General features: G+C 48.9%; 1 protein-coding gene across 2 annotated transcripts in view; it reads left to right on the top strand.

The window, feature by feature from the left end:
• The window catches only part of CELF5 (CUGBP Elav-like family member 5), a 65,139-nt gene that overhangs the window by 14,894 nt on the left and 22,473 nt on the right, over positions 1 to 27,772 (top strand). Inside the window, exons 2-3 of one of the 2 annotated variants that reach the window (XM_056867483.1) lie at positions 870 to 952; positions 22,730 to 22,778. In XM_056867483.1, the coding sequence (XP_056723461.1) occupies positions 870 to 952; positions 22,730 to 22,778 (132 nt within the window). Of the gene's footprint in view, positions 1 to 869; positions 953 to 22,729; positions 22,782 to 27,772 lie in introns of both variants that reach the window. The other variant, XM_056867484.1, reaches the window with a different exon arrangement.

Here is a 27,772-nt window from a genome sequence, read left to right as displayed (position 1 = left end):
ACAAGGGCCCTCCGTGCTAATACCAATTGGTTAGAAAAAACTGCAACGGAGTCTTCAAATACAAAAATAGCAAAAATCTTATTAGTGCTTACACATATATGACATAACCAAAGTGAAAAACATAGACAAGAACTAAGGAAATATATACAATATATACTCGGCTGCACTTTGGAGTATCCTTCGGGGAACTGTGAACAGAGTGAAATACATAATAATTGAGTTTATTTTTGGAAACATAACTTTGATTGGGGCTGAAGAAAAGACCTTGAAATGGCCGTCCCCCAAGATTTCCCAAAAAGTGACTCTTTTGGGATTTTTGTACCTATTATTGGACCTATTGAAGAAAAGAAAGACATATATACCTAGAAGATAGTTTTGCTATGTTGCATAGAGACTGCACCAAAACCTATGCTGTATATATTGTATATATTTCCTTAGTTCTTGTCTATGTTTTTCACTTTGGTTATGTCATATATGTGTAAGCACTAATAAGATTTTTTCTACTTTTGTATTTGAAGACTCCGTTGCAGAACCTGGAGGTTGGCAAGCCTATGTTTTGCAGCTCTAGGTTGCTCATCCCCCTTAAGATTCAGTTCACCCTTAAAAAGTATTTTCTAGTCACCCCCACCCTCTCCCTTTGCATACTTCTGCTTTTTTCCTCTCACACAAGTTTACAGAGAATGCGAGACAAACGCTGTGAACTCTTTGCTTGTCTGAATACTTTGCAAGGAAACCATAAAGGGGGGATTTGGCGAGGAGAGGGCTCTGCAGGGAGTTAAGGCAGGTTGAGGGTCCGTATCGGAATCGCAGAAAGCAAAAACTCTGCCTTGCGCGTGGACTGACTCCGTGTGCTCTCGTTCCCGTTGCAGGGTGCGCCTTCCTCACCTACTGCGCCCGAGATTCCGCTATCAAAGCCCAAACAGCGCTGCATGAACAGAAGACCCTCCCTGGGGTAAGTCCGGACGTTCTCCAGGTTTTGGTAACTCCCAAGTTAGGTCGTTTATGCACGGGAGTTTTCCCTGAGGTTCGTTGCTCGCTGGACCCACACTTACCGGTTGCAAAACTATGCACCAGCAGTCTCCAAGCTCAAATCAAGAAGCATTGGAGTGCCCTCCCCTTGAAACCCTGCTTTGAAATTGGCTGTAGTGCTTACTGTGTGAGAAAAGCCCCCCCACCCCCCGCAGAAACCCAAGTGCGGAGAAAAAAAGCATTTTAAAAAATGGAGCTCTCTAAAAGGATTTGGGGCGGGGGGGGAGAAACCCAAGCCTCGTTTTTTTAAATCTTCTGCTCAGAGGAAGCAGGAAGCATTTGGATCCCCGCCCCTTGACACGCTGCTTTGTAATTGGCTGTAGTGCTTTCTGTGAGAGAAATGTCACTCCCCCAAGCTTCCTTTGCCTTACGCATGGGGATTTCACCTGGGCTGTTCTCAGGGGAGATCGAAGAACTGGGTTATTACAGGAGCAGGATGACCTGGGATTTGCGAGGGCCGGCCACGAGGTCCTCTCTAATGGAGGGAAAACTCATGCATAACTCCAAGGAACAACCGGGACAGACTGGGGGTGAACGTGAGTGAAAGTACCCATGCATAAACGACCTGAGACTGTTTCCGACTGTCCCTTGCGAGGGAAAGCCTTTGGAAATGTCAAACATTCTGGAAAGAGGGGGCCAGATTGGCCCTTCCAGAACGAAACTTTCTTTACTGATGGTTTTTTTCTCTAGTGCTGGTTTTGGCCTTTTAATCCCTGCAGTGGGGCACCCCGGGAACCGCTCGTGCCCCCATGAACTTCCTTGTGTTTTAAGATCATCTGCTGAAGTCCTGGTTCTGCTGGACGTGCACAGGCATCCCGTGGCCCTGAGGATCCAGAGCAGGCCAAGTGGGGTGCTGTTAGGGTTGCCAACCTCCAGGTACTACCTGGAGATCTCCTGCCTGTCTGTGTTGGATTTGAATTCAACCTCCAGGTAATAGCTGGAGATCTCCCGCTATTACAACTGATCTCCCGCTGATAGAGATCAGTTCCCCTGGAGAAAATGGCCGCTTTGGCAACTGGACTCTATGGCATTGAAGTCCCTCCCCTCCCAAACCCCGCCAACCTCAGGCTCCCCCCAAAAAACCTCCCGCCGGTGGCGAAGAGGGACCTGGCAACTCTAGGTGCTGTGTTCCTTCAGAGGAGGTACCAGCGTTGCATCGACTGGCTTGGCTGCCAATGGGCGGTGGCTTTGTGGTCCGAAGGTGGAGTTGGGAGAAATCCTAGAGGCATAAAAATGAATTTGGGAAATCTGTTGATCTCTGCCTAATCTGTACCCTGGTCTTGCTTCTAGCACTTCCTCCTCCCTTCCCAAAATTGATATGGTGAGTGGGGTCAGCTGTAGTTGATGGTACATGCTGTAAACTTGGTAGTGCGTGAGGGCTGCAGAATCTTTCCACATCCAAGGTGAGTGGTAGGAGGGGGACAAGACCTTCTCAGTGGTGGTCCCTTAGGGTCACCAACCTCCAGGTACTTACAGGAAATATGACACCACTGTGTTCCTACTGTAATTAAACTCAAATCCAACACAGACAGGCAATGATACCTATTGACTCTATATTGTTACAAAACCCACATCTAGCATATTAATTTCACATGAAAGAATACAAACATGCAATTGGTTCTCGTAGGTTATCCAGGCTGTGTGACCGTGGTCTTGGTATTTTCTTTCCTGACTTTTCGCCAGCAGCTGTGGCCGGCATCTTCAGAGGAGTAACACTGAAGGACAGTGTCTCTGTCCTTCAGTGTTACTCTGTCCTTCAGAGACACTGTCCTTCAGTGTTACTCCTCTGAAGATGCCGGCCACAGCTGCTGGCGAAACGTCAGGAAAGAAAATACCAAGACCACAGTTACACAGCCCGGATAACCTACGAGAACCATTGAACTCTGACCGTGAAAGCCTTCGACAATATTTCAAACATGAAATGTTCCACCAAACGAAAATTATACATCAGTATGAGCTTTTCGTTTGGTGGAACATTTCATGTTTGGATTCTTTCATGTGAAATTAATATGCTAGATGTGGGTTTTGTAACAATATAGAGTCAATAGGTATCATTGCCTGTCTGTGTTGGATTTGAATTCAGCCTCCAGGTAATAGCTGGAGATCTCCTGCTATTACAACTGATCTCCAGCTGATAGAGATTAGTTCCCCTGGAGAAAATGGCCGCTTTGGCAATTGGACTCTATGGCACTGAAGTCCCTCCCCTCCCAAACCCCACCCACCTCAGGCTCCACCCCAAAAACCTCCTGCCGGTGGCGAAGAGGGACCTGGCAACCCTATGGTCCCTACACAAGGTTGCCAGCTCTAAGTGTGGAAATACTTGGTGATTTGGGGAGTGGCGCCTGAGGAAAGTGGGGTTTGGGGAGGGGAGGGACCTCAGCAGGGTATAATGCCATATCGTACCTTCCAAGGCAGCCATTTTCTCCAGGAGAACGGATCTCTTTCGCCTGGAGATCAGTTGTAATCCCAGGAGATCTCCACCCACCTCCTAGAGCAGGGGTGGGGAACCATTTTTCCGCCAAGGGCCATTTGGATATTTATAGCATCATTCGCGGGCCATACAAAACTATCAACTTAAAAATTAGCCGACCAAGCCCCAAGTAGCTGCTGCCCCAGATGATCCCCCCCATGCAGGCAAGCAGGCAGGCATCCAACTGGTGGTACAGGATGGTCGGTTGCACCAGCTGGGTGCCCCCCCCGCACATTCTCCCCCCCCCGCACATTCTGGCCCTGCCCCCTTTAACCCCTCCATTGTTGCCACTTCTGCCCCCAGCCCTCTTGTAGTACAGAGGGAATACGTTTCTCCACGGCCCGGGTGGGAAAGGGTTAACACAGTTTCTTGGGTGGTCCTAGCAGCTCCATAGCTAACGACTCTTCTGCAAGGGGGGGAAAAGGTTCCTTTTCTCAGCAAAACAAACTGACATCCGCCTTGAATAGAGGTTATTCCTGTCTGCGGGAGGGGATGGATCGCCAGTCTTAGATCCTTCTGAGCTAAAGATCTGCCAGGACCCATGAAGGGCCAGACCAAATGATTTCACAGGCCTTAAACAGCCCCCGGGCCTGATGTTCCCCACCCCTGTTCTAGAGGTTAGGAACCTTGTCCCTATACGGCAGAATGCTTTCCCCAGGCACATCTCTCCAGTGCCTCTTCTGTTTCCCGGTCAGCCTCTGTTTACAGATCAGCTTATTTAATTCCATTTTACAGTCCGTCGATTTCTCTCTGCGCTGTTTGTATTGGTTGCTGCAGCTATCATTTTCTCCTCTTTTCTTGGAGAAATCTTCGCTGTGCTTTTATTGCAATTGATTGTGCAGGCCTGAGGGGGCCTTAAATGGTAAGAAGATTGTGTCCAAACGTTTTAAATAAACAGATGAAATTAAAAAATACATCTCAGCCGTTTGGAGACGTGTTAGCTCCAACTTTGCAAGATGCAGGCCGAGAGATATAAAATTATGTGAACTGGCCTGAAAGAGAAGAAGGGAAAAAACATAATAATGGGGTAGCAGATCTATACATAAGTTTCAATAAAAGATTTCCAAATATCTAAAAATACGTCTGTACAATTGTTGTCTATGCTCCATGTGTTCAAATACTGATAAAATTGTAAAGTCCTCAATCCATTGATTTACAGGAGGTGAGCATTTATCTTCTCGGTGTAGTAATATGAGTTTTAGCTGAAGCAAGTGCACACAGGGTTCGTTTCCATTGACCATCAGTTAGCCTCTAAGAGACAGGCGGGGAGCTTAAAAGTTCTCTGGTTTCTCTTCAGATTGTATAAATATTTTGCCCGATGTAGTAAAGATGGAATAAGACTTTTCTTTAAACATGAACCATTATGCGTGTGTTAAGTGCCATCAAGTCGCTTCCTACTCATGGTGACCCTATGAATCAATGTCCTCCAAAATGTTCTATCTTTGACAGCCTTGCTCAGGTCTTGCAAACTGAGGGCCCTGGCTTCCTTTATTGAGTCCATCCATCTCTTGTTGGGTCTTCCTCTTTCCTGCTGCCCTCAACTTTTCCTATCATGATGGTCTTCTCCAGTGACTCTTGTCTTCTCATAATGTGACCAAAATACGATAGCCTCAGTTGAGTCATTTTAGCTTCTAGGGTCAGTCCAGGCTTGATTTGATCTATAACCCACTGATTTGTGTTTTTTGGCAGTCCAGGGTATCCGTAACCCTCTCCTCCAACACCACATTTCAAAAGAATCTACTTTCTTCCTATCAGCCTTCTTCAATGTCCTGCTTTCACACCCATTCATAGTAATAGGGAATACGATGGCCTGAATTAACTTGATCTTGGTGGCCAATGACACAGATGTCTATGATGACACAATCCAAAATGAACCTGTATACTGGGGCCAAATTCCACCCTCAAGCAGATACTGGTTAAAAAAAAAAAAAAAAGTCCAAAAACTCAAATACTGGATACTTTTAATTCCTAAACTAAAATGTGTGTGAGAGGGGGTGGGAGGTCTAATTTTCTCCTCCTGGTTGGCATCAAAGATAGTGGTAAGGATGCCCTTAGAGGCCGTCTTTTCTTGCTTGCCTCTGGTGTATACTGAAGGCACAACTTGTGATTGTTCCAGCCATGGATACAGGGAAACAGCACCACCACAACCAGGTCCTAGCTGCTCTTGTGGGGAAACACTGGTCTCACCAGTGGCGTAGGGATAAGAGCTAGGGTTGCCAGGTCCCTCTTCGCAACCGGTGGGAGATTTTGGGGACGGAGCCTGAAGAGGGCAGGGTTTGGGGAGGGGAGGGACTTCGATGCCAAAGAGTCCAATGGCCAAAGCGGCCAATTTCTCCAGGGGAACTGATCTCTATCGGCTGGAGATCAGTTGAATTAGCAGGAGATCTCCTGCTACTACCTGGCAGTTGGCAACCCTAATGAGAGCCCATGTTGGGGTTGCCAACCTCCAGGTACTACCTGGAGATCTCCTGCTATTACAACTGATCTACAGCCGATAGAGGAGCCCCGTGGTGCAGAGGGGTAAGCTGCAGTACTGCAGTCAAAAGCTCTGCTCACAACCTGAGTTCGATCCCGACGGAAGTCGGTTCCAGGTAGCCGGCTCAAGGTTGACTCAGCCTTCCATCCTTCCGAGGTCGGTAAAATGAGTACCCAGATTGCTGGGGGTAAAGGGAAGATGACTGGGGAAGGCACTGGCAAACCACCCTGCAAACACAAGTCTGCCTTGGAAACGTTGGGATGTGACGTCACCCCATGGGTCAGGAATGACCCGGTGCTTGCACGGGGGACCTTTACCTTTTTTTTATACAGCCAATAGAGATCAGTTCACCTGGAGAAAATGGCCGCTTTGGCCATTGGACTCTGTGGCATCGGAGTCCCTCCCCTCCCCAAACCCTGCCCTCCTCAGGCTGCGCCCCAAAAACCTCCTGCCAGTGGCTAAGAGGGACCCACTAGGCTTATTAGTTGAACATAGGGTTGTCAGCTCTGGGTTGGGAAATACCTGGAGATTTTGGAGGTCCAGCCTGAGGAAGGTGGGGTTTGGGGAGGGGAGGGACTTCAATAGGGAATAATGGTATAGAATCCCACTTTCCAAAAGAGCCATTTTCTCCAGGTGAACTGATCTCTGTGATTCCCTTTGCATTCCCAGCAGTACTGAGGATGCACCACAGGCAGTACGATCTCCATGTGGAAGTAGACCTTGTTTAGGCTGCCCCCACCACCAAAATTAGATACGCAAACTAGGGTTGCCAACCTCCAGGCATTAGCTGGCGATCTCCTGCTGTTACAACCTAGCACCAGTGCTGATTTCTTTTCTTTTATGTTTAGAGGCCTGGTGATTCCCATTTCCTAACAAATCACTACTTATCTGTTGCGTAATGCGCTAATGGATTTAAGCCCTACATTTAAACCTCTGTTTTGCTACCTTTTACCATTATTACAGATACTTGGTTTTATAGTCATGCCAGAAACGGGAGGCATTTATCAGTGCCTATAGGGGGGAAAACTCGATATAGATAGCTCAGGCTTGTCTGATCTCGTGCGATTTCAAAAGCTAAGCAGGGTCAGTCCCGGTTAGTACTTGGATGGGAGACAGGGTTGCCAACCTCCAGGTACTAGCTGGATAGGGTTGCCAGGTCCCTCTTCGCAACCAGCGGGAGATTTTGGGGGCGGAGCCTGAAGAGGGTGGGGTTTGGGGAATGGGAGGGACTTCAATGCCATAGAGTCCAGTTGCCAAAGCTGCCACTTTTCTCCAGGGGAACTGATTTCTATCGGCTGGAGATCAGTTGAATTAGCAGGAGATCTCCTGCTACTACCTGGCAGTTGGCAACCCTATAGCTGGAGATCTCCCGCTATTACAACCAATCTCCGGCCGATAGAGATCAGTTCCCCTGGAGAAAAGTGGCAGCTTTGGCATTGGACTCTATGGCATTGAAGTCCCTCCCCTCCCCAAACCCTGCCCTCCTCAGGCTCCGCCCCAAGAACGTCCCGCTGTTGTTGAAGAGGGATCTGGCAACCATAATAGGAGACCTCCAAGGAAGTCCACAATCCCTTTGCAGAGGCAGGCAATGGCCAACTAGCTGGGAACATCTCTTGCCTTGAAAACCCGGAGCTGACAACCCTTGAGGTGCGCATTCCCACCTCTGAATGCTTCCTGAATTCCATTTGGCAACCTTTCCTCCTTAAAAAAAAAAAATCCTACCTAGGAATAAAAGCACCAACCCAACATTTAAGGGTTTTTTTTGGCAAAAAGAATGAACTCCGCATCTTCTCTCCTCCTCCCCCTCCCCCTCCTCCCCTTCTTTCCCCATTCTTCTCCTCTCCCCCCCCCCCCCGAGTAATTTCATGTTATTTGCAAGTGTTTGGGAGCGCATGAAAGGAGATGCAGCGCATCCCTCTGAAATATTGAAAAGCATCATTCTCTTCCCCTGCCCCGCCTTCAAATCTCACTTAGCAAGAGGTTTTTAACTTGCCTACGTGATGTGTGATCACGGCTGGCTGCTAATAACCCTCTTGAACAATGGCTTGTTACAGGCAGCAGCTATTGAGGGCTGCCGTTGCTAATGCTTATGGACAGTAGGGTAGAGTGGTCACGGCAACGGCATGGGGCAGGAGGAAAGAGATGGGGCAGTCTGGGTTACACCTCAGGGTGAAGAAGGACCTGGCAACCCTTTACTAGCTGGAGATCTCCTGCTATTACAGCTAATCTCCAGCCGAATCTTCACTTTTTATTTATTTTTTTGAATTTATAGCCCTCCCTCATCCCCAGCATGCCAGCCTCAGGGCAGGTAACAATAATTAAAATACATTAAATCATCGTATCATTAAAACATCAACAATAAAACCTCAACAAAACCTCATAATACACTCATAAACAGGTGGCCTTAAATTTACCTAGGGGCCACTTTTTTTTTACGAGGATCAGTCCTGGTTTTCTGCCTTTCGGCCCTCACAAATCATCATCCCTGTCAAGCTTAAAAAATCAAAATTGTGCCTGTTACTCTTTCGGCTGGAGATTAGCTGTAATAGCAGGAGATCTCCAGCTAGTATAGGGTTGCCAGGTCCTTCTTCACCACTGGTGGGAGGTTTTTTGGGGTAGAGCCTGAGGAGGGTGGGGGGTTTGGAGAGGGGAGGGACTTCAAGGCCATAGAGTCCAGTTGCCAAAGCCTTGGGAGAGCAGCCGAGCAGCGCAGAGAGAGTGGTGATAATTTCTAAAAAGTTTTTTTCCATCCTTATTCTAACATCAGAAAGGAGTGTACATGAGGCTTAAGGCGAACGGCTGAAGAAGCTGCTTTTGCAGTAGCGAAAACGCGACGTTCATCCGGGCCGCGTTCCTCGTCTCTTGTTTGCTTTGTTGTTTGATTATCAACAAGTTGGAGTCAATGTTGACTGATTGGAAGAAGTTCGCGATATTATTGTATAGTACTGAGCAGCCCGTAGGAGCTGTATTATATGTGGTGTTGTTCCGTTTATAATTGTTTGTATTCACATTTTTTGCACCAATTTCTTATATGAATAGAGCAGTGGTTCCCAACCTTTTTTTGACCAGGGACCACTAGGACTTTTTTGTTCGGTGCAGGGACCCCAAGGTTCAAAATAAAAATTCTGAGAATTGGAAAATAAACTTTAATCATAACTGTTAGTTATACATTAAACTTAGAATAATATTTGAATATATATTTTTATAATAGAGAACTTTTAATTGAAAATATTAATTTATTATGGGTTTATAACTTTGTTTCGCGGACCTTAATTTAGTTCTCGCGGACCCCTGGGGGTCCACGGACCCCCGGTTGGGAACGGATGGAATAGAGTATCATTTGCAATACAGAGCCCAGTACTATTTATTTTCTTGGTACTTGTGCATATTTCTCCAGGCAGTACCTGGTGGTTGGCAACCCCGCCCCCAGCGCGTCCTTTCAACTGAACGAACATATGGCATCTTGCATGCGTGGCGTCCTCGTGTCCCCTGCGAGCCAACGTGCGCGCACACCCGAGCAGGGTGTCCTCTCTTGCGCCAGAACAACTAGCAGAGTGTGCAGCGGAGGCTGTTTCAGAGACTCCGGGAGTGAGCCGGTTCTCTGCAGCCCCCCGGGTCTCCATCGAGAGAGGGGGCGCTGGTGGAGAAGGGCCCCACCCGTGGCCTAATGGCAGTCCTTTGCTGACGGATGGGTCTCTGCTAATTGCATGTTCTTTTGTCGCCCAGGGACGGGGGGCTGGAGCTCCGGCGGTGATGGGGAGGCCTCTCTCCGGCTTGGCTCCGGCAGCGTGTAAGCCTTAATTAACTGCGCGGTTCCCATGGCAACCCCGGGCACATTCTGACAAGCCGGGGCTGACTGCGCGTCTCTTTTGGAGCTCCCCAAACCTGCTCTGTACTATGGGACACACACACACACACACACCTTTCTTGGCAAAATGAAACGGCGGGGGCATCGCAACTAGCTTTTGGGTACCACCTGGAAAAAGATGCTCGGGTGCCATTCTCACCTTGCGCTCAGCGCCAGAAGCGATGCGCCGGCCTAGGGTGTGCTTCCCCTGCCAGCCTTTGACTGGCTTAAACTGGATTTGCCGCTTGGAGGATGCCGGCCGAATCAAAATATCCAGGCAAGCCGTGGGTGGTATAGGCAGGTGCTGGAGATGATAGTTAAATGGTGGAACTCCCTGCCCCAGGATGTGGTGACGGCTGCCAACTTGGAAGGCTTGAAGAGGGGAGTGGACATGTTTGTGGAGGAGAGGGCTATCCGTGGCTACTAGTTAAAATGGATACTAGTCGTGATGCATCCCTATTCTCTCCAGTCTTAGAGGAGCATGTCGAATATATTAGGTGCTGCGGAACACAGGCAGGAGAATGCTGCTGCAGTCGTCTTGCTTGGGGGCTTCCTAGAGGTACCAGGTTGGCCACTATGTGAACAAACTGCTGGACTTCACATGCCTTGGTCTGATCCAGCAGGACTTTTCTTATGTTCTTATGATCCACTAAGATCGGGGTTGTCAGCTCTAAGTTGAGAAATACCTGGAGATATTGGGGGTGGAGCCTCAGGAGGGCAGGGTTTGGGGAGGGACTTCAACAGGGTATAATGCCATAGAGTGCACTCTCCAAAGCAGCCATTTTCTCCAGGGGAACTCATCTCTGTTGCCTGGAGATCAGCTGTAATAGCAGGAGATCTCCAGCTACCACCTGGAGGTTGGCAACCCTAAGATGCCATTTTTGGGGGGTGGTTGTAGCATACCGCCCATGCACATGCTTGGGGAAAGTTGCATGTTGCGTTGTGCAGGTGGCTGGAGCCATTTTGCAGAGGGCGTTTGTCACCCTGGCAGGCACGGGTTTTAGGTTCCCAGGTGGGAGGCAAGAGAGCCATCCTGGCCAGAGCCAAACCTCTCTTCCCTTAGCTGACTGATTCTTTACCATTTATCCTTCTCCAAGTAGCGCGGCATCCCAGAGAGCACAGCACACCCTAGGCAAGTAACCTAAGTCTGATATATGCAGGGCATCAGATTCCACAATGTATCCAAACATGTAAAAAAGTGTGCCCTTCACAACTCCCTCTGCTCATCCCTTACTGGAGAGAGGGCAACTTAGTCTAGAGGCTAGGATTGCCAGCTCCGAGTTGAACACATGAAGAACACATTAAGCTGCCGTATACTGAATCAGACCCTCGGTCCATCAAAGTCCATATTGTCTGCTCTGACCGGCAGCGGCTCTCCAGGGTCTCAGGCAGAAAAGGGTCTTTCACATCACCTACCTGCCTAGTCCCTTTAACTGGAGATGCCGGGGATTGAACCTGGGGCCTTCTGCATGCCAAGCAGATGCTCTACCAGGAGATTTGGGGCAGGGCCTGAGGAGGGCAGGGTTTGGGGAGGGACTTCAATGCCATAGAGTCCAATTACCAAAGGAGCCATTTTCTCCAGGTGAACGGATTTCTGTCGCCTGGAGATCAGTTGTCATAGCAGGAGATCTCCAACCACCACCTGAAGGTTGACAATCCTAACAAGGTGGGAGATGCTATAGAAAAGGAAGGGACACTAGCAGATGCTCAGCAGACCACCTTAAATTGAGGGGAGGGAACCAGAAGGTAGCATCCAGAATACTTGGTATATGGAAACACATGGGGAGAGACTGAGGAGGGGTGGTTTGGGGAGGGGAGGAACTTCAATGCCATAGAGTCCAATTGCCCAAGCTGCCATTTTCTCCAGGCGAACTGATTTCTGTCGGCTGGAGGTCAGTTGTAATAGCAGGAGATCTCCCGCTACTACCTGGAGGTTGGCAACCCTACTAGAGGCACATGCAGGGATACAACAGGCACCCTCCTCTGCTGTCTGACTGCAAAAGAGAGACGGAATGATTCAAACATTTCCAGTACAGAGATGGGTTAAAATTACTGACTGGATTGAAGTGAGGCCAGAGCACTGACTCATGGAGAGATACAATGGGTAGGCTCATACAAGGGGCAGTAGTTCTGTTGCATATCCACCCTCGGAGTGATTAGATTATCCAATCATACCCAGTGCAAAGATAAGATTTGAATTCCAAGTCTTCAGGGAGTGACTGGAAAGGAGACAGCCAATACAAAATCATTCAGAGTCAACAGAAGTCTAGTGTCCAGATCATGCAAAGTGATGGTATCACTTTACTCTGCTCGGGTTAGACCTCACCTGGAGTACTGTGCTCAGTTTGGGGCACCCCAATTTAAGAAGGATGTAGACAAGCTGGAACGTGTCCAGAGGAGGGCAACGAAGATCGTGAGGTGTCTGGAGACCAAGTCCTATGAGGAAAGGCTGAAGGAGCTTTAAGAGAGGAGTGGACATGTTCATGGAGGAGGGGGCTATCCATGGCTACTAGTTAAAATGCATACTAGTCATGATGCATTCCTATTCTCTCCAGTCTCAGAGGAGCAGGCCTGTTATATGAGGTACTGTGGAACACAGGCAGGATGGTGCTGCTGCAGTCGTCTTGCTTGTGGGCTTCCTGGAGGCACCTGGTTGGCCACTGTGGGAACAGACTGCTGGACTTGATGGGCCTGGGTCTGATCCAGCAGGGCTTTTCTTATATGAGCTGGGGTATGTTTAGCTTGAAGAGGAGAAGACTGAGAGGGAATATGATAAGCATCTACAAGTACTTGAAGGGCTGTCATATAGAGGATGGCGCCGAGTTGTTTTCTGTTGTCCCAGGAGGTCGGACCAGAACCAACAGGTTGAAATTAAATCCAAAGAGTTTCCGTCTAGACATTAGGAAGGATTTAGAGTGGTTCCTCAGTGGAACAGGCTTCCTCGGGAGGTGGTGAGCTCTCCTTCCCTGGAGATTTTTAAGCAGAGGCTAGATGGCCATCTGTCAGCAATGCTGATTCTGTGACCTTAGGCAGATGATGAGAGGGAGGGCGTCTTCTGGGCATGGAGTAGGGGTCACTGGGGGGGGTCTGGGGGAGGTAGTTGTGAATTTCCTGCATTGTGCAGGGGGTTGGATTAGATGACCCTGGTGGTCCCTTCCAACTCTATGATTCTATGATTCTGTTGTTAGTTCTGCTGTCTTCTGATCTGAATTCCTAGTCTTCAGGGAGGTTGACTGGAAAGGAGGCACAGCCAGTACAAAATCATTCAGAGTCACGACAGGCACCCTCCTCTGCAGCTTGTGCTCATAGAAGCTGTCCATTATTTCATTAAGGTATTTCTAGTGGTAGGGGATTTATAGCCTCTGTAGCGGAAGAGAGAACAGAGTGTGCGAGAGAAAAGTCAGTTTAGCGCACAACCGGCCTCTTGATGCTCACAGCCCCCGGGGCAGGAAATCAAGGCAATGAGGAAGGACGCTTGTGGGGCCAGGAGGGCCTGCAAAACGCCCCTTCAGAGAGGCTTCTTCCTGGTGGGTGTCCACCCAAGACTTCTCTACACACAGCGTCCCTGTAATCGCTCTGATGGATCGGGTCTGCCCCCGCCTTGTGTGGCTGTGTGATTTTAATGCGGTGTAATGGCCCTGTCTTTGCGGAGAGCTGCGCGTCTCTGAAGGCGATCGTCTTGGGGCAGCTTTGGCCGTGGAGCAGAGATGATGCTTCTCTGCTCGTGACTGACCCGTAACAGTGATGGGCCTTTGCTGGCCGTCCCTCACTCTGCTAGAACAACCACAAAAAGGGGAGAAGAAACCTCAACCAAAGTTGTAGAGAGAGCTTCAAAGTTTGAGCTACAAACTATAGCAAAATAATGACATTTATTGCTAGGCGCACATTATAAAATTGTTAAAAACACAGGGCCTGGAATACAGGCTGCATATAAAAATACCAGTTATAACATTTTTATACACAGTTGATTAGGGTTGCCAGGTCCCCCCTCTCCTCCAGCAGGAGGTTTTTGGGGCTGAGTTGGGGGGAAAATTGTGCGTGCGCGGCCGAGCCAAAGCGATCGCGTCACCGGTTTGAGTGGTAAAAGGCCCATAGCAATGCAGCGCTTCCAGGTGTAAACAGAAAGTGATGTGGCGCGGTGGGCAGGTGCACGTGCACGCGTTGCACGCTGACCCTCAGCTGGTCGAGGGGCTGCCAGGTGGATTAGCGGGGGTTTACCCGCCACCACCTGGAACCTGGCAACCCTACAGTTGATATACAATCAATGAATGACCAGTACTAGACCAGGCACGTTTCGGCCTGGACAGGCCTTCCTCAGTGGTCATAAACGTAATTATTCTGGTATAGTTTGTAGCTCATCTCTCACTCTGCCCCTGACAAGGACTCCTTTCCGCACCTCTGCTGATTCTTGGTCCTTATCTCCTGCAGATAGGATGACCATGAGATACACAAGCCACGACCTTCCTGCTTTCTGTTAAAGCCGACACAGTTGTGGTTCCCCATACATTCTCCCTCTGATAGTCTCCAGATGTGCAACTGTTTGCCAGACGTGCGCTCGGATATTTGATGACTGCAACCAACTTTGATTTCAAAATATGACAGGTGGCTTAAAAAAAAAAATTAAGAAATGATATATAATATTTGCCTGTCCTGAATGGCCCAGGCTTACCTGAGAGATCTTGTCTGCTAAGCAGGATTGGCCCTTGCTAGTACATGGATGGGAGACCACCGAGGAAGTCCAGGGTTGCTATTCAAAAGCATGCAATGGCAAACCACCTCTGAATGTCTCTTGCCTTGAAATCCCCACGGGGTCAGCGTAAGTCAGTTCCAATGGCCCCATGTTTGGCAATATATAACTGGTGCAATCCTAAGTATAGTTATGTCCTTCTACATCCGCTGAAGTCGGTGTAACTGTTTAAGATGGCCCTGGAACAGTATCAGAAGAAACATGCTGGATTTTTTCTTTTTTGGGTGTCTTCCAAAGAATCCTCTGTTGTTGCAGGTATACTGCTTCTGAACATGGAGGCTAAAATTTGCTTACCATGTCTAATAGCCATGAATTTTATCCATGACTGTACCTTTGGAAGCCACTGAAGCTAATGGCCATTGCTACATCTTGGTGGCCGTGAATTCCGTACCTGAATTGCATTTCTTTTGTCTATCCTGAATCTTATAAGCCATCCTTTTATTTAGGTGCCCACAAGATTTAGTGTTATTTAATTTATTTTACAAAATTCATACCCTGGCCTTTCTGCCCGCATGCACGCCACCACGGCGGCTATTGTGGGAGAAGAAGAAAACGTTTGTGCCATCTGCTTTCTCTGTTCCATGCATAATTTTATGAACATCTGTTTTGCCTCCAAAGAAACTACGGCTGTCAGAAGAACCCTACTGGATCAGACCAGCTGTCCGTCCGGTCCGTTCTCCCACAGTGGCCAGCCAGCTCCTCTGGAGGTCCAACCACAGGGCATAGAGGCCAAGGAGATCCCCTGACTTTCCCTCCTGGCACTAATATTCAGAGGTTGACTGAACCTCAAGGTTTCCTTTAGTTTGGAGCGGTGGACTCTGATCTAGAGAACCGGGTTCGATTCCCCCACTCCTCCACATGAGCGGCGGAGGCTAATCTGGTGAACTGGATTTGTTTCCCTGCTCCTACACGTGAAGCCAGCTGAGGGACCTTGGGCTAGTCACAGCTCTCTGGTCCCCACCTACCTCACAGGGTGTCTCTCGTGGGGAGGGGAAGGGAAGGTGATCGGAAGCCGGTATGAGTCTCCCTTAAGTGATAGAGAAAGTCAGCATGTAAAAACCAACTCTTCTTCTTCTTCTAGTCACCATGGTTAGTAGCCACTGATAGACCTACCCTCCGTGTATCTGATGAATCCCTTTTTAAAACTGTCTCTGCCTCTGGCAAGATCCAGCGCGGTGTAGTGGTTAAGGTGTTGGACTAGGGCCTGGGAAACCCAGGTTCGAATCCCCACTCTGCCATGGAAGCTTGCTGGGTGACCTTGGGCCAGTCACACGCTCTCAGCCCTGACCCTGGTTAGTATTTGGATGGGAGGCCTCTCCAAGGAATACCAGGGGCGTGACACGGAGGCAGGCAAGGGCAATCCACCTCCCAACGTCTCTTGCCTTGAAAACCCTACGGGGTCACCATAAGTCAGCTGTGACTTGACGGGGGGGGGGGGAACAGTGCCTATGGCCATCGCTACATCCTCTGAAAGTGAATCTCACATTTTAGTCCCTCTCTGTGTAAAGAAATATTTCCTTTTGTCCATCCTAAATCTACTGCCCATCAGCTATACTGGATGCCCTCAAGCTCTAGCATTCTGGGACAGGTCTGTCCACACTAGGGTTGCCAGGTCCCTCTTCACCACCGGCAGGAGGTTTTTGGGACGGTGCCTGAGGAGGGTGGGGTTTGGGGAGGGGAGGGGCTTCAACGCCATAGAGTCCAGTTGCCAAATCAGCCATTTTCTCTAGGTGGGCTGATCTCTGTCAGCTGGAGATCAGTTGTAATAGCGGGAGATCTCCAGCTAGTACCTGGCAACCCTAGTCCACTCTCTCCACCGTGGCCTGTGATTGGGATCACTTGATTCCCAGAACCAAGAGGATTCTGGGTGGTGAACTGATCATCTTGCCTTGAAATGCCCCCATCCAGGGAGGTTCAGGGGTGTCCTTGTTCTGCGAGGGCCATTGGCTGACTCAGTTTCACCTCCGGATCCACTTTCGCTGCATGCCTAATGGTTAGGGGCAGGCAATAAAGCGGAGGCATTGGGTTTGCAAAGCGTTGCCAATGCTCTTCTTGGGAAGCAGAGGTGATTGCAAACCCTTTCCATGATTGCCTTCCAAAAGGAAAAGGTAAGGTAAAGGTCCCCTGTGCAAGCACCAGATCATTCCTGACCCATGGGGTGATGTCACAGCCCGACGTTTACCAGGCAGACTTTGTTTACGGGGTGGTTTGCCAGTGCCTTCCCCAGTCATCTTCCCTTTACCCCCAGCATGCTGGGTACTCATTTTACCGACCTCGGAAAGATGGAAGGCTGAGTCGACCTTGAGCCGGCTACCTGGAACCAACTTTCCATCGGGATCGAACTCAGGTCGTGAGCAGAGCTTGGACTGCAGTACTGCAGCTTAACACTCTGCGCCACTCCAAAAGAACCCGGCTGCTTAATCTTTCATGCTCATTTCAATAATTTACGGTCACCACCAGCGTAGCTTCATAAATCATTAGCACCCACCTTTGCGTTGTGGCAGAACTAGATGTCTTCTAGAATTAGCAGGTGTGGCTGCAAGCATGTAGGGTTGTGCATCCTTCTTGTGGGCTAGGCTGGGCGTTCCTGAATTTGTGCACGTGCGTGTTTTGTGTGCGCACCCATGGCTTCCAAGCTGTCTTTCACGGAGCCCCGGAATGCCCTGGAAGCTCACCAGTGGAATGATCCGCCACGACAGATGATCTCCCCTGAAAGGCAGCTTGACTTTGTGCTCTCCCAGTGTGTATGCAGGGGAGGATAGGGTACATCTCAGGCAGCATGCGCGGTCCCCGTGGTCAGGCCCGACTGACTTGGCCAGCCACAAAATGAACGCCAGCTCTCAAACACACCTGGGAAAGTGTGCAGGGATTCTGTGGCATGCAAATTTACTTCAGCCAGCGTGGTGTAGTGGTTAAGAGTGGTGGTTTGGAGTGGTGGAGTCTAATCTGGAGAACTGGGTTTGATTCCCCACTCCTCCACATGAGCGGCGGAGGCTAATCTGGTGAACCGGGTTGGTTTCCCCGCTCCTACACACGAAGCCTGCTGGGTGACCATGGGCTAGTCACAGCTCTCTTAGAGCTCTCTCAGCCCCACCTACCTCACAAGGTGTCTGTTAGGGGGAAGGGAAGGTGATCGCAAGCCAATTTGAGTCTTCCTTAAGTGGTGGAGCAAGTCTGCATATAAAAGCCAACTCTTCTTCTTCTTAGGAGAGAAATGGCTGGTGGAATCAGTGGCGGCCCTACATTTTTGGGACCCTGAAGCTTGAACTGTTATGGGGGCCCCTTCGCCACCAGCAACAATAGACAACATCCAGCAAGGTCCAAACGGCCTTGCTGCCCTTGCAAGGACCTCGAGGCCCAAATGGCGGCAAACGGGGTGGTGGGGTGGAGTCCTTGAAAGTGGGCCATACGGTGAGCCCCTTACCATTAGCAATGAGGTCTGGGTAACCGTTGTCATCTTTTTCAGTGGGGTTGTTCTATTGCAGGTGTATTGGTTCATTATTCTCTAATAGAGAGGTAGAAGGTCATCAGAGGGGGCTCATTAGGAGAAAGAGGTGAAAATCTGATTTTGTTGTTAAAATGCACAAGCGAGACGAGTGCAGCCTGAATGGAGAATTCAGGTGTCTTTTTATGGTTTTATGATTGGCTCTAGACTAAGGGCTGAGCTATAGAACTATTAAGCCACTGGGGGTGTGGGGGGGGGAGGTAGTTGTGAATTTCCTGCATTGTGCAGGGGGTTGGACTAGATGACCCTGGAGGTCCCTTCCAACTTTATGATTCTATGTCCACCCAGACACAACTGACTATGTAGCCAAGTCCTTGCAGCAAGCAATGAGGATCCGTGAATGCTGTTGGGAACAGGCACAGGTGAACTTCGTTGAGTGAAACTGTGCAATTACCTTCTCGGCGGATGGGGTTGATGCCAATAAAGGTTTCGACATTGGATGTCGCTTAGCAATTTCCATTGTCCCACTTCAACACAATACTAGGCATGTCCTAAGTGATAACTACGGAGAGTCACTGTATATATAGCGACAAAGAAATCAGCCTTGCTTTTTTTGGCAACGGGCCCCCAAAGCTAAAAAAACACACACGCACAACCCAAAACGAAAAGGGGAAATGGACCAGATTTGGCCGGCGACTCTGAAAACGCTCCCCTCCGCATGCACACAAATCTTCCTGGGAAGACCCCCTTGGAACAGCTAATATCCTCTCTTCCCATCACCTTCCCCCCCCAAAAAAAAGCCAAGGGAAAGGCCCCAAGAGCCAGTTGCCATGGAAACCACAAATGTCAAGTTCCGAGTGGCGCACGGCCGTTACCATGGCGACATGCCTTTTTTTTTTTTTTTTTAACCCGAGAGGAGTGACAAGCCTACTGGGGAAGGAGAAGTGGGGGGGGGGAGAGAAAGAGAGACGGAGCGCCGAGGGGATTGGGTTTAGGGCAACGTTTGTGCAAATTCCCAGACAGCCCACGTCCTGGCCAAGGATGCCCTCTGTTTTCTGGTACCTGTGCATGTTTTCCTTTTTTGGAAGAGTGGCCTTTAAAAAAAAAAAATGCATTAGATAGATGCGTTGCAAAGCCTTCCCCAGTTGCTCTAGAAGTGAAATCTCTAAAGGGCAGGGGGGAACCCTGTACATTTTGGGCTCCGTGCACACATGCGCATGCACGGATGCAACATTCCCACACGCAGTTCCCTCTCCCTCTTTCACCTCTCTGGTAGCTGATGCCGCCGTCACTGAATGCCATTGCAGGCAAGGTGGTTTACAATTCAAACTCCATAAGCGCAGGTGAAGTGAGATGATAGCCGGCCACAGCATTTTCCAGTGTCCAAAGCACTTCCGGAGGGTTCTCTCACTGTTGTCCTCTCAACAGCCTTACAAGGTAGGCCAGGATTATTGTCTCCATATTGCAAACGAAAGAAGTGAGCGAGGGCAGATCACCCAACACCTCCGTGGGGCAGGGACATTTGCACCTGTTGGAGAGGGGCTGTGGGTCAGTGGTAGAGCTTCTGCTTAGCATGCAGAAGGTCCCAGGTTCAATCACCGGCATCTCCAGTTAAAGGGACCAGGCAAGTAGGTGATGGGAAAGACCTCAGCCTGAGACCCTGGAGAGCCACTGCCGGCCTGAGTAGACAATACTGACTTAGATGGACCAAGGGTCTGATTCAGAACAAGGCAGATAGGAAGGGGCTGTGGCTCAGTGGTAGAGTATCTGCTTGGCATGCAGAAGGTCCCAGGTTCAATCCCCGGCATCTCCAGTTGAAGGGACCAGGCAAGTAGGTGATGTGAAAGACCCCTGCCTGAGACCCTGGAGAGCTGCTGCTGGTCTGAGTAGACAATACTGATTTTGATGGACTGAGGGGGGTCTGATTCAGTAGAAGGCAGCTTCATGTGTGACTTTTCAGAGGCCGGCCACCGATCTGTAAATGGCAGCACAAACAAGGGCATGAATCTACCTAGTGTGTTTTCCCCCTGCCTTTCTTCCAAGGGTGTCCTTTCTTTGATTTGATCCTCACAACAACCCTGTGAGGAAGGTTGGGCTGAGGGAGGGAGTGACTGGCCCAGACTCAAGCAGTCCTCTCCATGACCAGGTGGAGATTTGAACCAGATTCTAGCTCAGCGCTCTAACCACTACACCACGCTGTCTCCCAGAAGGCAAAGAAGCTTCCAAATTGTGTGGTCTGAACTGGCATTAGAAGACGGCATCCTTGGTGCCTACTGGAACCTTCTCAGGGGCTATTGCAGTGGACTGTCTTGTGACATCCACTTGCTAGAATTGCCAGCTCCAGATTGGAAAATTCATGGAAATTTGGAGCCAGGAGAGGGCAAGTTTTAGAATCATAGAGTTGGAAGGGACCACCAGGTTCATCTAGTCCAACCTCCTGCGCAATGCAGGAAATTCACAACTACCTCCCCACACACACCTCCAGTGACCCCTACTCCATGCCCAGAAGATGGCCAAGATGCCCTCCCTTTCATCATATGCTTAAGGCCATAGAATCAGCATTGCTGACAGATGGCCATCTAGCCTCTGCTTAAAAACCTCCACGGAAGGAGAGCCCACCACCTCCCGAGGAAGCCTGTTCCACTGAGGAACCGCCCTAACTGTTAGAAAATCCTTCCTAATGTCTAGATGGAAACTCTTTGGATTTAATTTCCACCCGTTGGTTCTGGTCCGACCTTCTGGGGCAACAGAAAACAACTGTGCACCATCCTCTACATGACAGCCCTTCAAGTACTTGAAGATGGTTATCATATCCCCTCTCAGTCTTCTCCTCTCCAGGCTAAACATACCCAGCTCCTTGAACCTTTCCTCATAGGACTTGGTCTCCAGACCCCTTACCATCTTTGTTGCCCTCCTCTGGACACTTTCCAGCTTGTCTACTTCTTAAATTGCGGTGCTCAAAACTGAACACAATACTCTAGCTGAGGTCTAACCAGAGCAGAGTAAAGCGATACCATCTGAGCCTGAGGAGGGCGGGGTTTGGGGAGGGGAGGGACTCCAATGCCATAGAGTCCAACTGCCAAAGTGGTGATCACCATTTATCTGGGCATGTGAGAAAGGGCCGCGAGAGCCAAACACTGACGCAACCCTTCCTGCCCTCTTTGAAAGGGTCAACTTTGAGGCGCGTGCTCTTGATTTCACATGCAGTGGTGCTACTGGTGCTGAATGAATGAAAGTTGAACGTGAAGAAGCTCAGTTGTCAGTGACTAGATCGATAAGATGTATACCTTGCTGAAAGGTATGGTTCCTTGGCAGAAATAGTTTACTCAAAGTAAAGAGGCAATCTTATTGAATCTTTGAGATTCTTTTTATTGCTAACTTCAGAAATATTAAAAGCAAGTCTCAAAGAATAAGAAGAGTATAACAGAATATAGGCAAAGTCACAACAGACTAGTTTACGTGATTTGCACAGAGTACACAGAGCATAACATTCACAGGGCAAAGTTTCTATACATACCAACGCACCGTCCGGGAAGTCTAAGAAAGACCTCCAATGTTTTACACTTTTCTGTCCCTTATATACCTTTTTTCATGGGAATCTTTCATGGAAATCTTAATTTGATACTTTTTGCAGGACAATGATTCAGCTCAACCCCCCTCCCCTTTCTGACTATATATTACTCTTCCTACACACTTGACACTGAGAGACACTGTCCTTCAGTGTTACTCCTCTAAAGATGCCGGCCACAGGTGCTGGCAAAACGTCAGGAAAGAAAATACCAAGACCACGGTCACACAACCCGGATAACCTACTAGAACCAAATCTTAATCTGTGTTTATGCATCACAATCTTTACATTACATCTTTTCGAGGGTCTGAAAACTATCCCATAACTAACTTTATCCTTCACATCTATCAGGAAGGTTTCTAGCAAGGTTTTCTGATATAGATATGCATAGATAGATAATCAAGGAGCCCCGTGGCGCAGAGTGGGAAGCTGCAGTACAGCAGTCAAAAGCTCTGCTCACGACCTGAGTTCAGTCCCAACTGAAGTCGGTTTCAGGTTGCCGGCTCAAGGTTGACTCAGCCTTCCATCCTTCCGAGGTCGGTAAAATGAGTCCCCAGCTTGCTGGGGGTAAAGGGAAGATGACTGGGGAAGGCACTGGCAAACCACCCCATAAACAAAGTCTGCCTAGGAAACGTCGGGATATGACATCACCCCATGGGTCAGGAATGACCCGGTGCTTGCACAGGGGACCTTTACCTTTTTTAGACAGATAATCAGATCTTCAATGTCAAGCCAATTGAGTATAATATGATGAGAAAGTTACAGAAAGGATGCTTGAGGCACATAGAATAAAGCAACAGTGGATTCAGATTACCCCCCCCCCCCCGACCAGGATTCAAAGAGGAGAACATTTTTCCGTTTCTATCTATGTTTACACTTAACGAAGGTCTTGGCAGCGCGCCTAAAAGCATCTTACTCTCATCGAACTGCTAGCTAGCAATGAAGCTAAAGCATGGAGTTTTCATACTTGCCAATCTCCTGGCAGGAGATTAACTTTAATTAACATACATTGCATGAATATATATATATATATATATATATATATATATTTAAGGCTATATGTGTCTAACGCTGCTGCAAACGGATGCGCCTGAGTGATGCGGCCTGTCTTTTTAACATCTCTCTCTCTCTCTCTGTCTCTCTGCAGATGGCCCGGCCAATCCAGGTGAAGCCTGCAGACAGCGAAAGCCGTGGAGGTAGTTGTCTTCTGTCCTTGTTTGTGCCGTTACTGTAACCCCTCCTCCTGCCACTGAGATTAGGCATGGTGTAGTGGTCAGAGTGTCACAGTAGGATCTGGGAGACCCAGGTTCGAGTCCCCGCTCTGCCAGGGAAGTTTGCTGGGTGGTCTTGGGCCAGTCGCACACTGCCATTCTAGCCTGCCTCACAGGATTGTTGTGAGGGTAAAATGGACAAGAGAAGGATGTACGCCGCTCTGGGTCCCCACTGGGGAGAAAAGAGGGGTATCCATGGAGAAAGTAAAATGAAATAAATAGGTCTGCCGTTTCGGTTTAATAAAATGACTAGCCTTTGGGTGTGGCCACGGGGAACTGGGGAGGGCCCTAGGGTTGCCAGTAGGGTTAGGGTTTGGCAATTGGACTCTATGGCATTGAAGTCCCTTCCCTCCCCAAAACCTGCCCTCCTTAGGCTCCACCTCTTTAGGCTCTGCTCCAAAAACTTCTCCCTCTCCCTCCTCCCCAAAAGCCTCCCTTTAGTGGGAGGTTTTTGGGGTGAAGCCTAAGGAGGGTGGGGTTTGGGGAGGGGAAGGGAAGGGACTTCAATGCCATAGAGTCCGATGGCCAATGCGGCCAATTTCTCCAGGGGAACTGATCTCTGTCGGCTGGAGATCAGTTGTAATAGCAGGAGATCTCCAGCTAGTACCTGGAGGTTGTCAACCCTAGCTAGGGTTGACAGCTCCTTCTTTGCCACCAGCAGGAGGTTTTGGGGCCTGAGGAGGGCAGGGTTTGGGGAGGGGAGGGACTTCAATGCCATAGAGTCCAATGGCCAAAGCGGCTATTTTCTCCAGGTGAACTGATCTCTATCTGCTGGAGATCAGTTGAAATAGCAGGATATCTCCAGATGCTACCTGGAGGTTGGCAGCCTTAACCCTAGCTGGGAAATACCTGGAGATTTTGGGGGCGGAGCCTGAGGAGGGCGGGGTTTGGGGAGGGGAGAGACTTCAATGCCCTGGAGTCCAATTGCCATTTTCTCCAGGGGAACTGATCTGCATTGGCTGGAGGTCAGTTGCAATAGCGGGAGATCTCCAGCTCCTACCTGGCGGTCGGCAACCCTAATAAGAGCCCCAAGGCGGCAGCCGAAATCTGGATTTCAGTGGCTTTCCTGTCCCCAGTGAAAACATGGCTGTGATGGTCAGAGATTGCAGAAATGAGGAAATATCCTCTCCCTGCCCTCCCCTCCGCCTGCTTTTCTCTCTCTGCCTGATTGTTGGAGTAGGGTTTCTATGGAAACCTCTCATTTCCCAGAGGCTGCTATAACTTAACGGCCAGATGGGCAGGTTGGGTGGGGAGGGAGCAAAGGATGAGGAGAAGGGGCGGGGGGAGCCGAACCACAGCCCGTTTGATAAAAAAAGGAACTGGCCGCGATGTAAATAAATCACAATAATGAGAGGCCGGGATTCTCCGGGAAGCCCCACCGTTTCCTCCGGGGTCTTCGGGCTGACTGCCTGATCTCCATCCTTACAACCGAGCGGAAGGACGGGTTTAATCCTGCCTGGCCTTGGCTACCCTCTCCGTTGGTCGTCTGGTTCCCCACCAACTCTGAGGGCAACCAACCGCCAGGCGGGGCTGTGGCTCGGTGGCAGAGCCTCTGCTTGGCATGCAGAAGGTCCCAGGTTCAATCCCTGGCATCTCCAGTTAAAGGGACTAGGCAAGGAGGTGATGGGAAAGACCCCTGCCTGAGACCCTGGAGAGCGGGTCTGAGCAGACAATATTGACTTTGATGGACCAAGGGTCTGATTCAGTAGAAGGCAGCTTCATGTGTTCATGGGAGGGGCTCAGTGGTAAAGCACATGCTAGGCATGCAGAAGGTCCCAGGTTCAATCCCTGGCATCTCCAGTTAAAGGGACTAGGCAAGTAGGTGATGTGAAAGACCTCCGCCTGAGACCCTGGAGAGCCGCTGCCAGTCTGAGTAGACAATACTGACTTTGATGGACCCAGGGTCTGATTCAGGATAAAGCAGCTTCATGTGTGTGCTCAGACTGGCAGAAGCTCTCCAGGGCCTCAGGTGGAGGTCTTTCCCATCACCTACTTGCCTGGTCCCTTTAGCTGGAGATGCCGGGGATTGAACCTGGGACCTTCTGCATGCCGAAGAGATGATCTACCACTGAGCCATGGTCCCTCTCCTTGGCTCTCCAGGGTCTCAGGCAGGGGTCTTTCACATCACCTACTGCCTGGTCCTTTTTAACTGGAGATGCCAGGAGTTGAACCGGGGACCTTCTGCAGGCCAAGCAGATGCTCTACCACTGAGCCACTGCACCTTCCCTGACCATCTTGAAAAGATTAAGCTGCCTTGTACTGAATTGAACCATCAGTCCCCCCAAGTCAGTATTGTCCATTCGGACTGGCAGAGGCTCTCCAGGGTCTCAGGCTGAGGACTTTTCACATCACCTACTGCCTGGTCCTTTTTAACTGGAGATGCTGGGAATTGAACCTGGGGCCCTCTGCATGCAAAGCAGAGGTTCTGCCACTGAGCCATGGCCCCTCCCTAAGTCACAACTGATCTCCAGACTACAGAGGTCAGTTCCCCTGGAGAAAGAGGCTGCTTTTATGGTGGACGTGACGGGATTAAACCCAACTTAGATCCCTCCCCGCCCCAAACCCTGCCCTTCTCTTCCCAGACTCGACCCCCAGATCTCCTGTAATTTCCCAACCCAGAATTGGCAACCTCAGCTGTTGTACTGCACATAGGGTTGCCAGCCTCCAGGTAGTAGAAGTTAAAACTTGGAGAATTCTATCTCTCTCAGCTACACCGAATGAAAAAGTATCCGTTAAATTCGCCATCGTGTCACATAAATGGTAATAGAAAAGAGAGACACCACTGTACTGATACTATATAGTTAGGAAATGAGCACAGGAGCGACACAACAATGTAGTTACAAAATGCAAAAAGATTCTGTTGGAAAAGTTATACATAGTAAGCAACAACAATGCAAAAACAATGGGTCTAACAAGATCCTATATCTATAACAGTAAAGTCCAATAATCACTGATGAATGTATTTGTACTACAGCACTGAATGTATCCTAAGTGGAACGTGGTGACTATCTTGTATCTTTAACTGCAGTCAAAAATGATATGAATCAAGTTTTCTTGATGGTTGGGGATTGATGAAGAATTGTTTTGAAGAAATTTGAAACGGCCGTATCCCCGTGTCATCTTTGGAAAACAATATTTCTTCTGCTGAACTATCTTGAAAATACATACATCAGTGGCTATTGGACCTTTGCAACCCTATTGGATATTGCAACCCTAGCTCTATGGCATTATGCCCGGCTGAGGTCCCTCCCCTCTAGGTTTGCCAACCTCCAGGTACTGATGATACAAATAAAACAGTAGTAGGCAAAAGTAATAAAGCAATAGGCAAAAGATAGCAAGCAGCAAAAACAGCAAAGCTGTCACTGTATTGCAATAAACATAAATAGGCAAACCAAGCTAGGCAACCGAGGTTACAAAGCGAAGACGTAGCAAAGGCGATAAGAATCAGCTAAGTGCTGATAATAAGTGCAAAAAAGTTCATGTAAGGCGTGGAGTGATTTTCTAGTCAATTTCAATGTACCTTCGTTGAATTTCAATGAATTCTGAATTCTCAAGATAGCAGCCCGTTAGGGAGCTCCAAATTAATCCTAGGAATAGTAAGATTAAGCCTTTGTGGCTGATGAAGCTACTTTTGTAGCGAAAACGCTGGAATACGTCCGGAGCCGTGTTACCATCTACATCTCCGTCGCCTGAAGATACATTGAAATTGACTAGAAAATCACTCCATGCCTTACATGAACTTTTTTGCACTTATTATCAGCACTTAGCTGATTCTTATCGCCTTTGCTACGTCTTCGCTTTGTAACCTCGGTTGCCTAGCTTGGTTTGCCTATTTATGTTTATTGCAATACAGTGACAGCTTTGCTGTTTGTGCTGCTTGCTATCTTTTGCCTATTGCTTTATTGCTTTTGCCTACTACTGTTTTATTTGTATCAACACTACTTACAGTAGAGTGAGTTATTTGTACAACCTCCAGGTACTAGCTGGGGATCTCCTGCTATTACAACTGATCTCCAGCCGATAGAGATCAATTCACCTGGCAATTGGACTCTATGGCATTGAAATCCCTCTCCTCCCCAAACCCCACCCTCCTCAGGCTCCACCCCCAGACTCTCCTGGTATTTTCCAACCCGGAGATGGCAACCCTAGCCTGTCCTGCTCTGTTCTCACATGCTTTTTAAAAATCCCTAAATCCTAGCATGATTGTCTTTTCCAGTGACTCTTGTAATCTCATAATGTGACCAAATGGCGTACAGATCCCTAAATACTTGAGAGGCAGTATTGTGTAATGGTTAGCTTGTTGGCCTTTTTATAAATGTATTATTATGATTATTACTCTCTACAGAGTGTCCTGAGCAAAGGAGACAGATTTCCAGCCCAGAGGAGTTGCAGCCTAAAGATCAGACTAAATGTTATGGCGTGTCTGGGGGTGCCTGTCACAAACCATAACAGCCTGCTTGAGGCAGTCACCCCCAGTCAGTCTAGCCTACCTCATAGGGGTGTTGTGAGGCTAAAATATGGGGGGAGCGCATAACCAGGAATCTGAGTTTCTTTGCATAGAACTTACATGGTTTTTTTTTCTGGTTTAAGCCATTGATTTTGTTCCTTGTAATGGCCTTACTTTTCACTACTGATATTTATTTGTGTGGTTTTATAGCTGATTTTTATGTCCTTGTGTTTTACAATGTGGTTTCTTAGCTGCCTCAAGGGCTCCATGAAGAAAAGTGGGGCATTTATTTGGTTATTTGATTTTTTATCCCACCATCCCTCTGCAGAGCTTCCAGCTGTGTCTGTGGGTTCCTTCCCCCTTCCTCAGTCGATCCTTTCAACAATCCTGTGAGCTGGGCTAGGCTGCAAGAGAGCAATCCCCTCAGCAGCATCTGAAAAGCTTCACAATGGAGTGGGGATTTGAACCCAGG

Source organism: Euleptes europaea, chromosome 2 (assembly GCF_029931775.1).
Source record: "Euleptes europaea isolate rEulEur1 chromosome 2, rEulEur1.hap1, whole genome shotgun sequence".
Lineage (NCBI taxonomy): Eukaryota > Metazoa > Chordata > Lepidosauria > Squamata > Sphaerodactylidae > Euleptes > Euleptes europaea.
This window is presented reverse-complemented; position numbering and strand designations above follow the sequence as displayed.